Below are 16,373 nucleotides of genomic sequence, written 5' to 3'. Positions count from 1 at the left end.
TTGAACATGCAGGTACATAACTTCCTTCTAGCTTATATAAATTTTCATCATTAAATCGATCTCCCTTTCTCAAAGGGAGAGATTCTCCTTTCAACATCTCCCTAAGCTAGTGTTTTCTCAGGGAAAGTTTGGCTTTGACAAGGGGTTGGATTGAAGCAAAAACTTCCTGGTCTCTTTCCGCTGCTCATCTGTAAGATGTTTCAGAAGCACCTTCAGTCAGAAATAGGGACAGGGCAGGAGAGGGATGAAAGGCACAGGCTCTCAGAAAGACTTGGTCTTGAGCCCTAATGCCACTGTGTAATCATTTCTAGATCTGGGCTTCAAAAGAGCACCTAAATTCAACTAATTAGGGAGATTAAAAGAGATCATGGGAGCTGGGGTGTAGCTCAGTGCTAAAGTGGCCTGCTTATTAGCATGTACGAGGCCTAGGTCCCCTCCCCAGCACTGCAAATTAGCATTAACTGCTGCTGCTGTTACCAGGAACCTGCATCTGGAATACCAAAAATGGCCTATTTGAAAAGCACGTAGCCAGGCATGGTGGTGCATGCTTGTAATTCCAGTTACTGAAAAGCACAAGAGTTGCAAGATCGAGGCCAGTCTGGGTTAGTTAGCAAGACTCTGACCCTATCTCAAAATTCAAAGGGCTGGGGATGGAGCTCAGTGGTAGAGCTCATGCACAAGGCCCTGGATTCAATCCCCAGCAATGAAGAAAAAAAGAGAGATTCAGAAAGCAGTATTCACATAACGAATTTAGGGTTGTTTATTTACATACACAAACTTTTTTTTTTTTTTTGAGACAGGGTCTCACTATGTTGCCTAGACTACTCCCGAACTCCTAAACTCAGGTGCATGCCTGGGACTATCATACTAACACACTCAGACAATCCTATAATTAGTAATTTTCCAGGTGCTAAAAATGTGGTTGGTAGCTCATAGCACCCTTCCAGAATGTCCTTGCTATGGTCCTGAGGTTGTATAAGACTTTTATAGATATGGAATTGAATTTGGCTTGAGACTTAAGACTGAACACCCTGTGGATGCTACTTTAAGAACATCTCATGCATTCCCTGTGTGACTCAACTCAACTCTAGTTGTAAGAATTAGAAGGGCTCCTTAAATCTTTGGTCTAGCAAGAGGAGACTATTAAAAAAAAAAAAAAAGAGTCCCACAGAATGCGTCTTCCTTGACCTGTGGATAATCTCCTCCTTGTACACACATATTGAGAGTAGCTCTGAACAAATTCATGGCTACTGCTCTCCACCTGACCTTACTGCTTATGACCCATGCAGATGGCAATACAATTCCTTTCCATTTGTACCCAACTGACCTTTCTCCTTTAAATCAAGAAATGGGTGTGGTGGCTTCATTCTTTCTCTGCCCAGGAGATAATCAGTGGTCTATGTCCAACCTATAGGTTACACAGTTAAATACAATGTGGCAAATACACTAAAAGGACAATGTGGCAATGATCAAAAACTTGTGGCTGAGATAATTTAATCTGTTTATTTTCCTCTCCCAAAGGTCAGATGGTATGCATGCATAGACCCAGAGTTAAGGAGGACGATTACTGACTTCAGTGGGTTCAATTAGGGGAGCTAATGATGAAAAAAACTTCTGTCTCACAACATAAGTTCCTCTAAAATCAAATTGACTTATTACAGTAAGTGGGGTGGAAGGGCTAGAAAAAGTGACTTTGCAAGGAAAAAAAAAAAAAAAAGTGAAGTTTTAATGAATCAGATGCTCACAGGCTGTGCTGGGTTTTTTGATGGGAATCAAAAAAATAACAAAACACACATGCACACTTCTTTTCTAGAAATTTTCCAGACCAAGAAAGAAGTAAGCAAGTCTCTCATATGTCACAAAGTTACCTTTTATTGTCTGTTGATGCACAGGGATTAACAAATATCAATTTGCGTCTTAACTTTAGGAATCTGCTCTGGGGACAAAACTCCCAAAAGGTCAATAAAACAGATGAACCCAGTTTAGGAGAGACAAGGTTGCAGAGGAATTGGAAAGACATAATTAAAGACTGAGAAATCCCACTCCCCCGACTCCTGGCCAGAGAACTTGCTAGTCACTTGACAACTTCTGTGGCTATAGGAGTCATGGCAGACATTAGGTTTGCTGTCCTTGGGTTCTGCCCTACCCCCAACCCCAATTTAAGTCCTTAAATAGTGCTGAAAGGGCAGCTCTCAAGGGTCCACCTCCTGCAATGTTTGGGTATTAGGCTAAATCCTGCTTTGTGGCAGTAAGCCAGAAAAAGCCCTGTGAAGATCAGCTGCCTCCAGGATTCCTGATAAGCTCTTGCTTATTCACCCTACTCCAGTGTGGGAGTGAACGAGTGAGATGAGGGTAAAACCCACAGTGGGAATGGGAGCCCAGAGAGTACATGATGGGTAGGAATCACTGATTCCCAGGTCCTGGAGGCCAACAGGTCCTGGTGTCTTCATTCCATACATGTCTGCAACCTAAGGGCCCTACAGCAATAAGAATCTGGCTCATTCTGAAAAGCACCTGGAAGTGTGGTTTCAACCCTTTCCCTGGTCAGAGCTGAACAGCTTTCAGTACATCTCAATGAGGGAAAACATCTCACAATTAGCCCTGGAGATGAGAGACTATCCTGGCAACACATTCTCTGACACTGACAGATGGTGAGGTAGCTCTAGCTACTCCAAACCATTTATGATTTCAGCCACCAGTCTTTCCAACCCAGAAAGAGTGAGCTGTGAGTCTCCTCCCAGATTTCAATGAGAACAAACTGTGTAAATGCAAAGTTCATCAGTACTAATAACAAAGACGATCCAAGATAACACTAAGGATGCCTGACCTTCACCTAAAGGCTCCCCAAATACAGCTCAAGTAAAGGTTTTCCTTCCCAGAAGATATTAAGGACACAACTGGGTAGACTGCCAAAACCACTCTCCCACCTGCCATGACAAATGTGACATCCCGTGAGGTACAACACCAAGTTCTATTACTCTAAAGGCGGATTATCAGGACCTGGGGACCCTCTGTGGGGCTGGATACAAAACAGAGCTACCGATTCATGTTTGAAGAATCCTGGTTTCACCTGTCTCAGCTGAGGCTTTACCCTGGTAAGTGACAGATGCTGACAGTAATCTCCCTCCTGTCCCAAGTAGATTGTTCTCATTTCTGTCTAACATCTATGAAGGAAATTAGAATCAATATGCTAGAAGGAACAGATTTTTTTAGAGTCAGCACAGTCTCAGCACATCAATAGGGAATGAGTCAGGTCACCAAATCTTTATGGCTCTGAGGGGGAGGAAAAAGATAATGATCCCCCTCTTCTGGGGTCCAACACAGTCTCCTCTATCACTTGCCTCTTCATTCCTTACACTTAAACTAAAAGAAAGTAGGAGTGAAAGAAGACAGTTCAAAAAAAAAAAAAAAAAAAAAAAAAAAGATGAGAAAAAAACTATAGGGGTCATATTTCTTGTTCAAAGACAGGCTGGAAAAGAATGAGAGGTCAGGGGAAATCTTTCTACCCCCTTTAAAATTCAGAGGAAAAATGTATTTCAGCTCTCAACAAGATGCTTTCTCTTCTACTGCATGCCAATAAAGCTCAGATCATTGGTCCAAGCAGCAAACTGCACTGCTCAGATTAGATCAGATAAGAAGCTAGAAGAAAACACTGTGTGGTATTTTAATTTACATTTGCGAATCTCATCATTTGTGAAGGCAGAACCTAGAAAGGGTGGAAAGAGGTTGATGGCAATTGGCACATCTCATTTATCTTAAGATAATGGAAACTGGTTGGAGGAAGGTGACTAGAAATGGAGGCTGGAAGGGCCACGGGAGAAGGTAAAAGTCAAGGGGGATCTGAGGAGGAAAGGAGCTGAAAAGAGGGAAAATGTCTCTTGGGTAATGCTGGGAATTACTAGAAACTAAGTTGCCAAGAGGGGATAACTAGAAGAGAATCAGCTCTCCTGGAAAAGGGGTTAAACAAAAAATCAGTGTAATGAGACAGCCAACCTCTCCAGTGGAAATGGACGGCTACTTATAGGCTAAGAAATGCACATATCTCAGAGGAGGTAGGGGGAGAGACAATACAGTCATTTTTTTCTTCCTTTTGAAGTGTTGATCTGTTTTGATTCATGAATTCTTGGGGTTTCTTCATCCCTAGGAAAACCTGATTTTATAAAAAGTTTTTCAGATACTAATTTCATTTACTATCTCCAAGCCTTCCTTTTTTCCTTTTTTTTTTTTTTTTTTTTTGGCGGTGCTAGGGATTGAACCCAGGGTCATGTGCTTCCAAGGCAAGCACTCTACTAACTGAGCTATATCCCCAGTCCTCCAAGCCTTCCTTTTTTTTTTTTTTTTAAATATATTTTTTGGTTGTTGATGGACCTTTATTTTATTCATTTATTACATGTGGTGCTGAGGATCAAACCCAGTGCCTCACACAGGCTAGGGTAAGCGTTCTACCACTGAACCACAACCCCAGCCCTGAAGCCTTCCTTTTTGTGCGGGGCTCAGGATTGAACCAAGGGTCACTTTGTCATTGAACTACATCCCCAGATAGGATCTTGCTAAATCCATGAGGTGGGACTTAAACTTGTGATCCTTCTGCCTCAGCCTCCTGAGTAGCTGGGATTAAGAGGCACATGCTACCACACCCAGCAAGCCTTCCTTATATTCTATGTGGGGTTTAGAACACACAGAATGTTTGTCCAATTTTTTATTTTATTTTATTTTTGCTTGTTTTTGGTGTTGCTGGGGATGGAACCCAGGGCCTCGTACATGCTAAGCAAGCACTCTACCAATGAACTACACTCCAGTCTGGTCCAGCTTTTAAAGTGGCTATTTGAAAACAAGAATCATAATACCAAGTCACCTAATTGTTCCCTTTCATTCAGCTGAAACAGGAACAAATCTGCTTAGATCATACTTGTAAAACCCAAACCATTCCAACAGAAATGTAGAGCAAACAGCTCCTTTTCTTAATTCTTTGAACATTGTTATTGACAATCTACTGCCTTCAAGTAATTTCTAGCCAATCTCCTATGATTTATTGAGACCTATAAGCTTTGTCATGTTCATCTGTTCCTCAAAGAGATTCTAATGACAAAGATTTCTTCTATCTTTCCTTCCTCCCTCTCTCCCTGCCTCCCTTCCTTTTGTGCAATACTGGTGATGGAAACCAGGGGTACTCTACCACTGAACTACATCCTGAGCCCTTTTTATTTTTCATTTTGAGACAGATTCTCATTAAGTTGCCCAAGTGGGCCTTGAACTTGGCAATCCTTCGGCGTCAGCCTCCTGAGTCAGGGAATACAGGTATGTGTCAGCGTGCCCAGCTTATTATAACAATACTCAGCTCTAGGTCCTGTGGACATTTTTCAAACTGCTATCTAGCCTAGTTGCTGGACATGGCAGAAACTTGTCCCAGGACCTGCTTATTTTTCTGGCTACCATCTGTAATGGCTCAATAAACAAATGCTTTTATTTCAGAGCTCAAGAGTATTGATTTAACATCCATGGTACAGATGAAATAAGATTTTCTTGAGTAAAAAGAATAAATGCAGTATAGACTACTCTATTAGGAGGACATGGGAAAAAGAAATTGTCAGAGCTGTATGAATCTGTCATGGAAAAATCTGCCTAATCTAATGGCTTTGACTGCAGTTGGAATGTTATTTTTAATTTTGTATCTTACCCCCTCCCATCTCTGACAAATCGCATCCCAGACACCTCTGACTTCTCCCATTCTCTTCCCCCCTTCCCTACAATGTTCTGAAGAAAGGAACTTTTTGAGGATAGATGCTTTGTACCACATCTCAGAAGTCAACTTTAAGATAATTGCAGCGGAAGCAGCTTTTAATCAACTGACAGGCAGCTTTAAGAAAATTAACGAGGACAGAATCTTAGGAAGGAATAAATCATTTCTGATAACAAAACTGTCTCTCTTTTATCCCAATCTCCCCTTGAAGAAATAGTACCCTTCTAGGATACAAAAATAAAACATCTTTATTTTTGGTATTTGCCTCTCTCAAGGCCAGACAATTTGAAGAGGCAGCTCAGTTCCCTTAGATTTCTGACTACCCTGGATTCAACTAGAGTTCTGGGTCACTTTTGAAAATTAACTTAAAAATCTAGGAATGATTAGGATTATATCACAGGCTAAATTCAAGGGCAGGGAGGGAAGGAGTCATAGTGAAGATTACATACTGAAGAATAAAGGCAGGACAGGTCAGAAGAATTTACATATGTGAAGTTATATAAATGATGGTCAGGGCTGATGGCACCAGGCACCCATCCTGCCCCAGGACCAATGAGCACTCTGGATGCCAACGCTTTCCTATGGTTTATTTTAATGAACCTTTAATAGTTAGCAAAACCAGGCTATGTGAAGATGGCTGTGAAATAGTAAAATTAAAAGCAAGCCAATGCATGTTTATGGCTAGGGTAACACTAAAATATTCATTAATAGGTATCTGATAGGATATCCCATCCAAGGATAGGAGTGAGTTGAACACTAGGAAAAGGGACTCAAGAATAATCCTTCAAGAAGTCAGGTCTGGGGGCTGGACTTGTGGCTCAGTGGTAGCGTGCTTGCCTAGCATGTGTGAGGCACTGGGTTTGATCCTCAGCACCACATCAAAATAAATAAAATAAATTTATTGTGTCCCTCCACAATTAACTAACACACACACACACACACACACACAAATAAAAGAGGTCAGGTCTGCCAGGTATGGTGGTACATGCCTATAATCCCAGCATCTTCGGGAAGCTGAGGCAGGAGGATTGCAAGTTCAAGGCCAGTCTCAGCAACCTAGCAAGACCCTATCTCAAAATAAAAAAATAAAAAGGGCTAGGGATATAGTTTAGAGGTAAAGCACCTATGGGTTTAATCCTTGGTACCTTAAAAAAAATTTTTTTTAAACTTGCATTAAAAAAAAAAAAAAGGAAGGAAGGAATATTCCTTCAGATAGAGAAGGAAATGCAGAGATGAAGATATTACTGCTCAAACTTTAGGCCAGGGCTGGGGAGATAGCTCAGTCAGTAGAGTGCTTGCCTTGCAAGCACAAGGAAAAACTTTAGGCCAAAAGAGATCTGCATTCCTGCATGGAAGCAAACAGATATGGGCTTCCAGTTTAGAGTATGAGTAAAGTCAACTGTGGGCAGGTAAGAATGTTAACCAGAACTGGGAAAAGGTCTCACAGCACTAGTCCTTATGCTCCTCTAGGTACCATCAATGAAACGCTACCATAAGCAGCTCAGAGCAGGAGACACCCATTCATTTCTTAATTGTCCAGAAATATCTGAAAGATCTGTGAGTTGGACCCAGAGAAGTAAACCAGATGACAGTCTACCACTGAAATGCAGAACTCTTAAGGCCAACAAGGGAGGAGGAGAGAGGAAGGGGAAGGGGACGGGGAGAGAAATGTATTCTTTAACATCCCATCCCAACTATCAATCTGCATGGGTATTACTCAGCCCTTGAATAAATTTTTATCATGTAGCCACAAAGTTCTCAATAAAATTGACCCTTATGTATTTGAGGCTTTCCCTTTAAGAACACAATACTGTTCCATGAAGAAAGGGGAGCTAGACTGCTTTTTGTCCTAGAGCTGCTTCTCCCAACAAAGTCAAATGACGGTGTCTTTGTTCATCACTTTAGTCACAAAATGGCCAAAGAGAAAAGTAAACCAGAAGTCATGAGTTGAGTTCCTAGTGCCTCTAGGATCTGAAGGGTTTATATAATGAGGATTCTTTTGCAATTCTTTTTTTTTTTTTTAACTGTGATTTTTTAATGAAAACTTTATTTATTATGTGGTGCTGAGGATTATACCCAGTGCCTCACATGTACTAGGCAAATGCTCTACCATTAAGCCACAACCCAGCCCCTCCTTTTCCACTTCTTAATAAACCATTTTTATGCCCACAATCCCCACCTGTTGGGGAGGGGAGGCCATATATCTGGAACAAAGAATACCTACCTGTTGATTCCTGTGATGAAAGCACTAACCCTTATTCTTGCTTCCTAGCTCAAAATGTGCTAACATTGCCCACCTGATCCTACCCCAGTTGCTGACTTTTGCCCCATCACACAGTACTTCCTGCAATACAAACTAGAACAGTTGGGTATATAACTATTTCTGGCTTCATTTGTAATTTTGTATTTTTATTATGCTTTTACTTGGTTACAACCAAAGTTATTATAATGTGCAAGTTGCCACTATTTTAGAAAATTAATTGCAGTTTTCTGTTACAATATTGTGCCTGTTCCAATTAGAAAATGAAAGCCGAGAGGAACACAGGCAGTTTAGTGTTTTGAGAATTCAGCAAAACTTCAGATCAGCAGTCTCTAAAGCCTAACTTGAAAACAAAACAGAAATTAACAAAAAGCCCTCACTGGCTCAAGTGAAAGGGAGTCAAACAGAAGACTCTGAGTCATAGAAAACAGCATATCTAGACTGGAGGAATCTCCAAAGGACAGAGGGAGGGAAGTGAGAAAATAAATGCTGGATTGATTTTTCCTGATTTGCCAATATTAAGATAGTGAGCACTAAGGCTGGTGTCAGTAAAGAGAAGGGGAAGACCAAAAGGACTCTAAATTGTAGAAATAAGTACAAAAATTAAAATGTCAAAATATGGGAAAGAAAGGACTCCTGCACATATAGACAGTTGAGGGAGAAACCTGGAAAGCACAACAACTGGGAAAAGATGGGACATGAGGCACAGACAACCCAAAAGCTGAGTCTGGCAGGAAAGAGAACACAAACACCACTATGCTTGCAACAAAATCAGCAAAGGATCAAAGCATCACATGCACAAAATCCCAAGCTAACAATCCCTGAGACCCTGACGCAGTATCTCCACCTTGCTGTAAGGCTGAGGGCAAAAACCTAAAATGAAGGAAAGAAGATATTAAGGAATAGCTCTCAAATGTGCACCAGAATTATCTAAGAAACTTGTTTTAAAAATACACATACTGCTCTCATTCTTATTTTTACTTTAGTTCTGAGGTGAATCTGTATTTTAACAAGGACCCCAGTTTGAGAAGCACTGATCCAGAAGTCTGAAGAAATGCTTAGAATAAGTGCACCAAGGTTAACTGCAATTACTAATTCACTTTGGAAGAGTTTCACATAGATTGTGTAAGAGATATTCTCTTAGGGAGAGATGTCACTTAGTGGAAATTAAAATAAATCAATACCCTGGAGGATGTTCTCCTGGGAATGAATGTTGGCCCAACAAGTTCACCTCTCTGAACATTACCACAGTGACTTCCAGGAGGTAACACCAAAGAGGAGGGAATACTGGGAAGAAAAGTCCCTTACCCACACAACTACTCCCTCAAGGCCAGAGTTGACAATAGGATGCAGACACCACCAACACTTAGCTGTGCAGGAGATACTCTGCATTCCATTAAACCCTCTCTCTGTTCTAGCAAAAGTTCACTGGTGCCTTAACCAGTGGTACAGCACAGATACACACACAAGCTATTGTCTTCCTGCCCATCAAAGTGTAAATTCAGGAACATCTTGTTGGTGCTTTGGTGCCCTTGGGCATGAGGACAACTAAGACCTGGAAAACTGTAAGTCTTCCTGTGACAAAGGTTTAGTCAGACTTGGTAGACACCAGGTGGGGCAAAAGCTTCGTGAGATGCCTTGATCCCGTCTCTCAGATGAGAGAAACATTTCTCAAACAGAAACTTTTGCTAGCTACTTCAGCTCCCTTGCCTAGTGGCAGATGGTCCCTCCTGAGAATCAAATATTCTCTCTGGGAGGTCTCAGAAATAGCTCTTTTCATGAGGCATACAGCTGGCTGGTGGCCACGAGCCCCTCAGCAGGACACCAATGGACTAAGTGGTTTACCACCTCTCCTCAGCAGAGTTCTCCAACAGCACTCCCTCAGTGCCAGCCAATATATGACAAAAGAACCCACCATCCTGGCTTCTACTTTGTAGCTGTTCCCCTTAGCCAGATGTTTTTGGCTCCTTATGAAAAAGAGAAACCTTGCTAGGATGGAGGATTGGAAGGCTGTGCCCAGGAGTTGGGCAAGAGGCCTGGCTTTCATGAGAGGCTGGGGATGTCTATTGGCATTACTGAAATCAAATCCGTAGACAACTTTTTCACAATTGGGCAGGAAGGGGTAGAATAGCAGCTGTCAGGGCTAGGATTCTGGGTAGTGAAGGGCAGATATCAGGCTCTTTTACTCTCCAAGACTGCTTATGATAAGCCAAAGAATAATTAGCTAAAACAAAACTTCCATCCCCCAATACCCAGAGAAGAAAAAAAGTTTTAACAAACTTCCATGATCATCTCTCCTTCACCCGACACCAAGTATTTTCAGAGTCATATGGAATTGAAGAATCAGAACTTTCCCATCATATGATGTCAACAGCAGTGACAAGGGGCTGGGGAGATAGTTCAGTCGGTACAGTGCCTGCCTTGAATGCACAAGGCCCTGGGTTCAATCCCCAGCACCAAAAAAAAAAAAAAAAAAAAAAAAAAGAGCAGTGACTGCCTTGTTTCTGCCCCTTTCAGAGGCTTGCAGGGACGGGTGCTACTTGTAGTTTTACTAGTTACCATCTAGAAATGTTAATGAGGATGATTTTCTTGAGATTCTCTTTCATTCATTCAGTTGCATTCATTCACTAAATGTCAGGTTCTCTATTAGGTACTTCAGAAAGAGAAAATAGACATGGTCTCTGCTCTTGAGATAAATCCAAGATTGGAGATCAAAATGAAAACTGGTAAGGGCGGTTTGGTGTGATGAGTATTAACCTGAGACTATGTATAGGTACAATGGTCGTGCATGGAGGAGGTGATCAGTTCTAAAAAGGAAGATGCCAGAGAAGGGGAGGAGTTCACAGGCAGTTGTAGATACCTGAGACAAGGACATTCAAGGTTAAGGTGCTCTGGCAAGAAAATGCCTTATCAAATTCAAGGAGCCTGAAAAGCAGTTTGTATAATCAGCTAGAATATATCTAAAAGGAGAGAGGTAGAAGAGGCTGGAGAATCAAGGATCACATCAGGCTACCACCATCTCTAGAATTTTCTTAAAAAAGCAAAACAAAACAAAATCTTCCCATTCCAGGCATTCAACAAGCATTTACATGCAGAGCACTAAGCGAGGGACCCTGGGGGATATGCCCTTAAGAAGCTTACACTACACCAAATTGGACAGATTAAACATACAGCACACGACTGAAAAATACAAAAAATATACCAACAACTGCATCAAACTACAAATGGCACAGATGACACAAAGTACTGAGGGAATTAATTCACAAGTTCTTAAGACTGCAGCAGAGCTTAAATACTATCTAATTAGAGAACTGTTCAAATGCTTGACTCCCCTTCACAAAACCCTGGCCAAATGAGCCCCCATGGGATATAGGAAGCTCATTCAGGCACATTAGTTTGGCTGAGTGCAAAGGCCACTAACCACACAATGCCCAAAAAGCTTTTATGGAAATACAAGACAGGTACACTTTAGATAAGAGAGGGCCCTAAGCAGGGCCTTTTCTCCACTGGTGAAATGCAGGGGACAGTTCAAGACAGAGGTTGACTACAGTCCTTATCCTCCATCACAATTATGATTCCGGGGTATATGATCACATTTTATAGTGTGCTTTCTCAAAAAAAAAAAAAAAAAAAAAAAAAAAATTTTTTTTTTTTTAAAAGCATAAATATTTTATTGAGTCCTTTATGAACCTCTGTACTTAAAAAGTTTCAAGTGGAGGTAAGAACGTTTTTAAATTTATTCTTTCTCTGAAGATACTCTCAGGCCTCTGGAGGACCTAGCTCATTATTTAGGGTGTGAGAAAACCCATGTCTCTCAATAGTCCAGAGCTCCCCGAAGTGAGGCCTGTTGGTTCTGGATGGACTGGACTGGGGGCCTTTTGCTCTTTATGACCATGACAGCTCTGCTTCCGGCTGGGAGGTCACACCATTTGTCCCTCACTACCCTCCCAAGCCCAAGAAAGCTGTATACAATGCAATGGCACTCACCCTCATGGAGGTCTCACCACCGTGGGCCTGCTGCAGCCTGAAGACCTGAGCCACCATGTGCTCTGTGGAGGGGTGCAGCAGGATTCTTCGGGAAGCCAAGCCCACCATTACATACCGGCCCATTGGGGACAGACTCACCGAAATGGCATTGGGACCTGAGGGACCACAGAACAGAGACATATCCCAGAGTTCTTGCCATTCCAAGAAAACACACTCCTAGTCTTTTCTCCAATCTTCATAATGGTTTGCTCACCCTGGGGTTATCTCATAGGATTGTAGTGAATGTAAAATGAGAAGGCATACTTGTATTAAGTACAGTGTCTGACACATAGAAAGTTCTTAATAAATGCTAACCATGGTTACCATGTAACTACATTAAAAAACTGGTATCATTCTATAAATAGTTTTGAAATCTACTTTTTTCACTTAATACATTATGAATGTTTCATTATCATTAAATATTCTTAATATTCTTCTGAGAGCACTTTTTTGTTTGCCTCAGTATTGGGGATTAAACCCAGGGATACTTTACAACTGAGCCACATCCCCAGTCATTTAATTTGAGACAGGATTTCACTAAGTTGCTGAAGCTAGCCTTGAACTTGTGATCCTCCTGATTCAGCCTGAGTCTTTTTTCTTTTCTTTTTGTTACTGTGGATTTAACATAGGAGCATTTAATCACTGAGTCACATCTCCAGCCCTTTTTATTTTGAGAAAGGGTCTCACTAAGTTGCTTAGGGCCTTGCTAAATTGCTGAGGCTGGCCTAGAACTTGTAATCCTCCTGCCTCAGCCTTATGATCACATGTGTCACTGTGCTTGGCCTCTGAGAGCATTTATAAGGCTAACTGTATTCTATCCTATTATTACATCATCATTTATTTAAGCCACTCTTTAAAAGCAATAATCAGACATTTTTCTGTATGATAAAAAATATTGCTGTGAACATCCTTGTATGTAAATCTTTGCATAGGACTTTAATTCCTTAGAAGTAGGATTTTTGGATCAAAGAGCACACATACTTGCAGGGGGGAGGGCTTTTTTTTTGGTACCAGGGATTGAACCCAGGGGTGCGTAACCACTGAGCCACATCCTCAGCCCTTTTCTATATTTTCTTTAGAGACAGTATCTCACTGAGTTGTTTTAGGACCTTGCTAAATTGCTGAGGCTAGCTTTGAATTTGAGTTCCTCCTGACTCAGCCTGCAGAGCTGCTGGGCTTACAGGCGTGCACCACCATGCCTGGCCTTTGCAGGGCTTTTAATGCCAAACTGTCTTGCAATATATATGTATGCTCAGTTCCCCATACCATGACCAAAACGCTCCTTCCCTGCTCCCAGCATCGTAACAGGAGCACAGTTGTGATGCTGCTGCAGCAGACAGGACTACTTATTCTGATATTCTTCTGCAACATTACTAGCCAAAGCTCCTGCAATGCAAGCTTTCTCTGGCTTGTGCCCCAGTGAAGGCAGGGGCAGTGTGTGACCATTACTCTCACCCAAGCCATGCCTCACCTAGGAATGCCCATGCCATGGCACCAGCGTCCCTCTGTCATTAGGTTGGGCTTCCTATCCCTTACCAAATCGCTTGGTGTAGAGCATTTCACCCAGGTTATGGGGGGCCAGGGAGTATACTGCCAGGATGCCTTCATCAGGAAAGCCCCTCTGGCTGCTAGGGATGAAAGCTGCCAGGAGCTGGCCATCTGCAGAAATGTCACAGCTGGCATCATTGTAGATCTTGCAGTTCTGCACCAGCACATTCACGGAAGCTGCATCAGAGAAAGAAAGAGGAAAAGAAACTGAGTTTGTGCTGTGAAAAATTCTGAAACCAAGAAAATTTGGGGCCTTCCTTAGGGCCTGAACCTATTCAAACTGAAATGCCAGGGAACAGGATACATGAGAGGCAGTAAAGATGTCTTTCCTAACACTTCAGTAGACACTTCCGGATGTTCACATCACAGTCACCTACTGAGTTGTTTTAATTCACACTTAGGAAACATCACTTGAGAGATCAAGTAAGGAAAAACTTACTAAAATCTTTAGCAGAGAGCTTTCCCAAACTGTTACTGTCCAGAAGATCAAAACCAAGATGAATGAAAACATAAACCCAATGACTCCAAGAAAAAGCAGAAGCAGGTATAGCTTTCCAGGGTGGGAATCTTACTACCTGCTGTGTGATCTGAGAGAGGGAAGTGGTCTCACAAATTTGCATCTTTTCTCTTTGCTAATACTAATCCCTAACTCCACAAAGAGGGGATAAAGAGAAACAAAGTCCAGTCCTGTCTGGATGGCTGGGGCTCTTTTTGTTTCTCATTATGCTGTTTTCTCCATATTATGAACCAATGTACATAGGCAGAACTAGTCCACACTTAGCAGTTACTCAGATTAAAGCATAGCACTGGCCAGACAGTAGGCTCAGCCTGCAAGATAGCAGGAAGGGGGCTGTGGACATGTATGTTTGTGAGAATCCACTCCATATGACAGGACTATTGAGATGTTAGCCAGCATGGAAACTGCAACTGCATGCCTGGTATTGGTTTGCATTTGAACCCCTCTGCAAGTTCTACGTGTGATTTCCTGCCAGGACATAATGTCTTATCCTTGATATGAGATGTGTACCATGGGTACAGGCAGAACAGAATAACACATTCAAAGCTCCTCTGGGCTTTGTCCCACTTAGATCTACTGCACGTAAAGTGACTTTTTACTCTGTCTCCTATTTGACAGAGATACCAATTGTCAGAGGCATCAGAGGCATTATGGTTAAAAAAAAAAAAAAAAAAAAAAAAAAAAAGAGCCAAGCTTAGCTCCCTCACCAGGTTCTAGGTAATCTACTCCAGTAAGCAAACAGACAAGACTGGGAAGTCAAGAGCAAGTTTCCCTAGGAAATCAGCCCAAGGAAAACAAAACAAAGAATTGATTTTCCAGGGCTCATGGGATCAGAGACTCAGAATAATCTACAAAACTCTGCATTTGTTCCTCTTTCCCTGTGTTGCTTATGAAGCTACAGAGATGACAGTAAATCAAAAAATACATGAGAACACATTGATTAGGCTGTTGTGCCAACTCTTGGGGGCTGACACCTACAGCACCATTACACATAAAACCGAGGAGGGACCGTTCTGTTTGCTAACTAATAAAATAATGACATCCAAATACTCATGCTATCACCAGTAGGCCTCTATTGCTCAACTCCCAACCCACCATCTGCTCTAGCCTGTATGGCTAGATTTATCTAGTTAGCACTGGGACCGTCTGCTCCTGACACAGGGTCCCAAGCCTTTTGCCAAAAACATGACAAGCTCCTTCTCCTTCTCTGTACCAACACAGGATGCCAGTTGGGGACATAGAATCAAAAGAATTGTGGGAAGCTTCAGGAGTGAGTTCATTTTGGTTTTCTAATCTTGAGGCTGATGCAACCCTCAAAAAGATAAGAAGAGATTAATAATTTAGACTCTACCACTAAAGGCAGGGGAGACAGAAAAGTAATCAAAAATATTAATCAGGACATGAAAATAAGCAGGGAAGGAGGGGGCCTCTGTGGACTCTAAGATGGTTTTGCAGCTACAGTTTTATCTACCCTTAATGTAGATAATGTTCACTGGATATTTTTTGCTCTTCTATCCTGCTATTACATAGATCAAGCTCACTGGGTATTAACATGTACTTTGGTCAAACAGAAGCCTATAATGACCCTCAAAATTCTCCACCAATATAAAAAAAAAAGCATCTAACTGTTTACTGGGATGATAGGGTGGGAGGAAAGTATATGTAAGGTTTTCCTTCTTCTGGAAAGTTTGGCTTGAAAATCCTAAAAATTGGGCAGATGGACAAAAGCATTTTGTCAGCCTCAATTCCAGGCACTGGTTTGTGTTTCTATTATGATGATTCCAAGTTGATGGTCATCTCCTAAATTTTGTCCCCTCTTCCAATGCTACCCAATTTCAAGTATGTTCCAGGTTACTGTGGTGAGCTGAGAGACATGCAAATGACAAATAATAAAAGAGAATGCTGAAAATTATAACAGATTCTCTAGTGGCATATTCGGTTTCAGGAATTTTGCAGCTAGTGATCCACAGCTGTACTTCTGCAATAATGAAGGGGCTGTGATAGGCACAAAGTGGTTTGTAGCTACATTATAGCAAGCACCACTGTGTATTTACAGTTTCATTTTCATTTCAAAGCTTCAATTAGCAACTTACACTCACTGCTTGTTGTCTATTAATTTCCCACATGGAAATGGAAATGGTCAGTTACAAAGGTGAATGGTCACTGCTTCACCACTTGTGCAGCTTCCTCTCATAAAGCTGAAATTTTGATGAGTTAATTTATACAAGGAGAGACTTCTTGAATCTCTATTATTTGTTTTCTTGGGCCACAAGAAAGTAATA

General features: G+C 41.6%; 1 protein-coding gene across 10 annotated transcripts in view; it reads right to left on the bottom strand.

Moving 5' to 3' along the window:
* Ambra1 (autophagy and beclin 1 regulator 1) overlaps positions 1 to 16,373 on the bottom strand; it is a 175,965-nt gene that overhangs the window by 19,915 nt on the left and 139,677 nt on the right. For all 10 annotated transcript variants that reach the window (XM_047517001.1, XM_047517000.1, XM_047517002.1 and 7 more), the window contains 2 exons: positions 13,563 to 13,751; positions 11,988 to 12,142 (listed from right to left, as the gene is read on the bottom strand). In XM_047517001.1, the coding sequence (XP_047372957.1) occupies positions 11,988 to 12,142; positions 13,563 to 13,751 (344 nt within the window). The remainder of the gene's footprint in view (positions 1 to 11,987; positions 12,143 to 13,562; positions 13,752 to 16,373) is intronic.

This window comes from Sciurus carolinensis, chromosome 11, assembly GCF_902686445.1.
Source record: "Sciurus carolinensis chromosome 11, mSciCar1.2, whole genome shotgun sequence".
Lineage (NCBI taxonomy): Eukaryota > Metazoa > Chordata > Mammalia > Rodentia > Sciuridae > Sciurus > Sciurus carolinensis.
The sequence above is the reverse complement of the archived record's forward strand: the minus strand, read 5'-3'. Positions and strand labels throughout refer to the sequence as shown.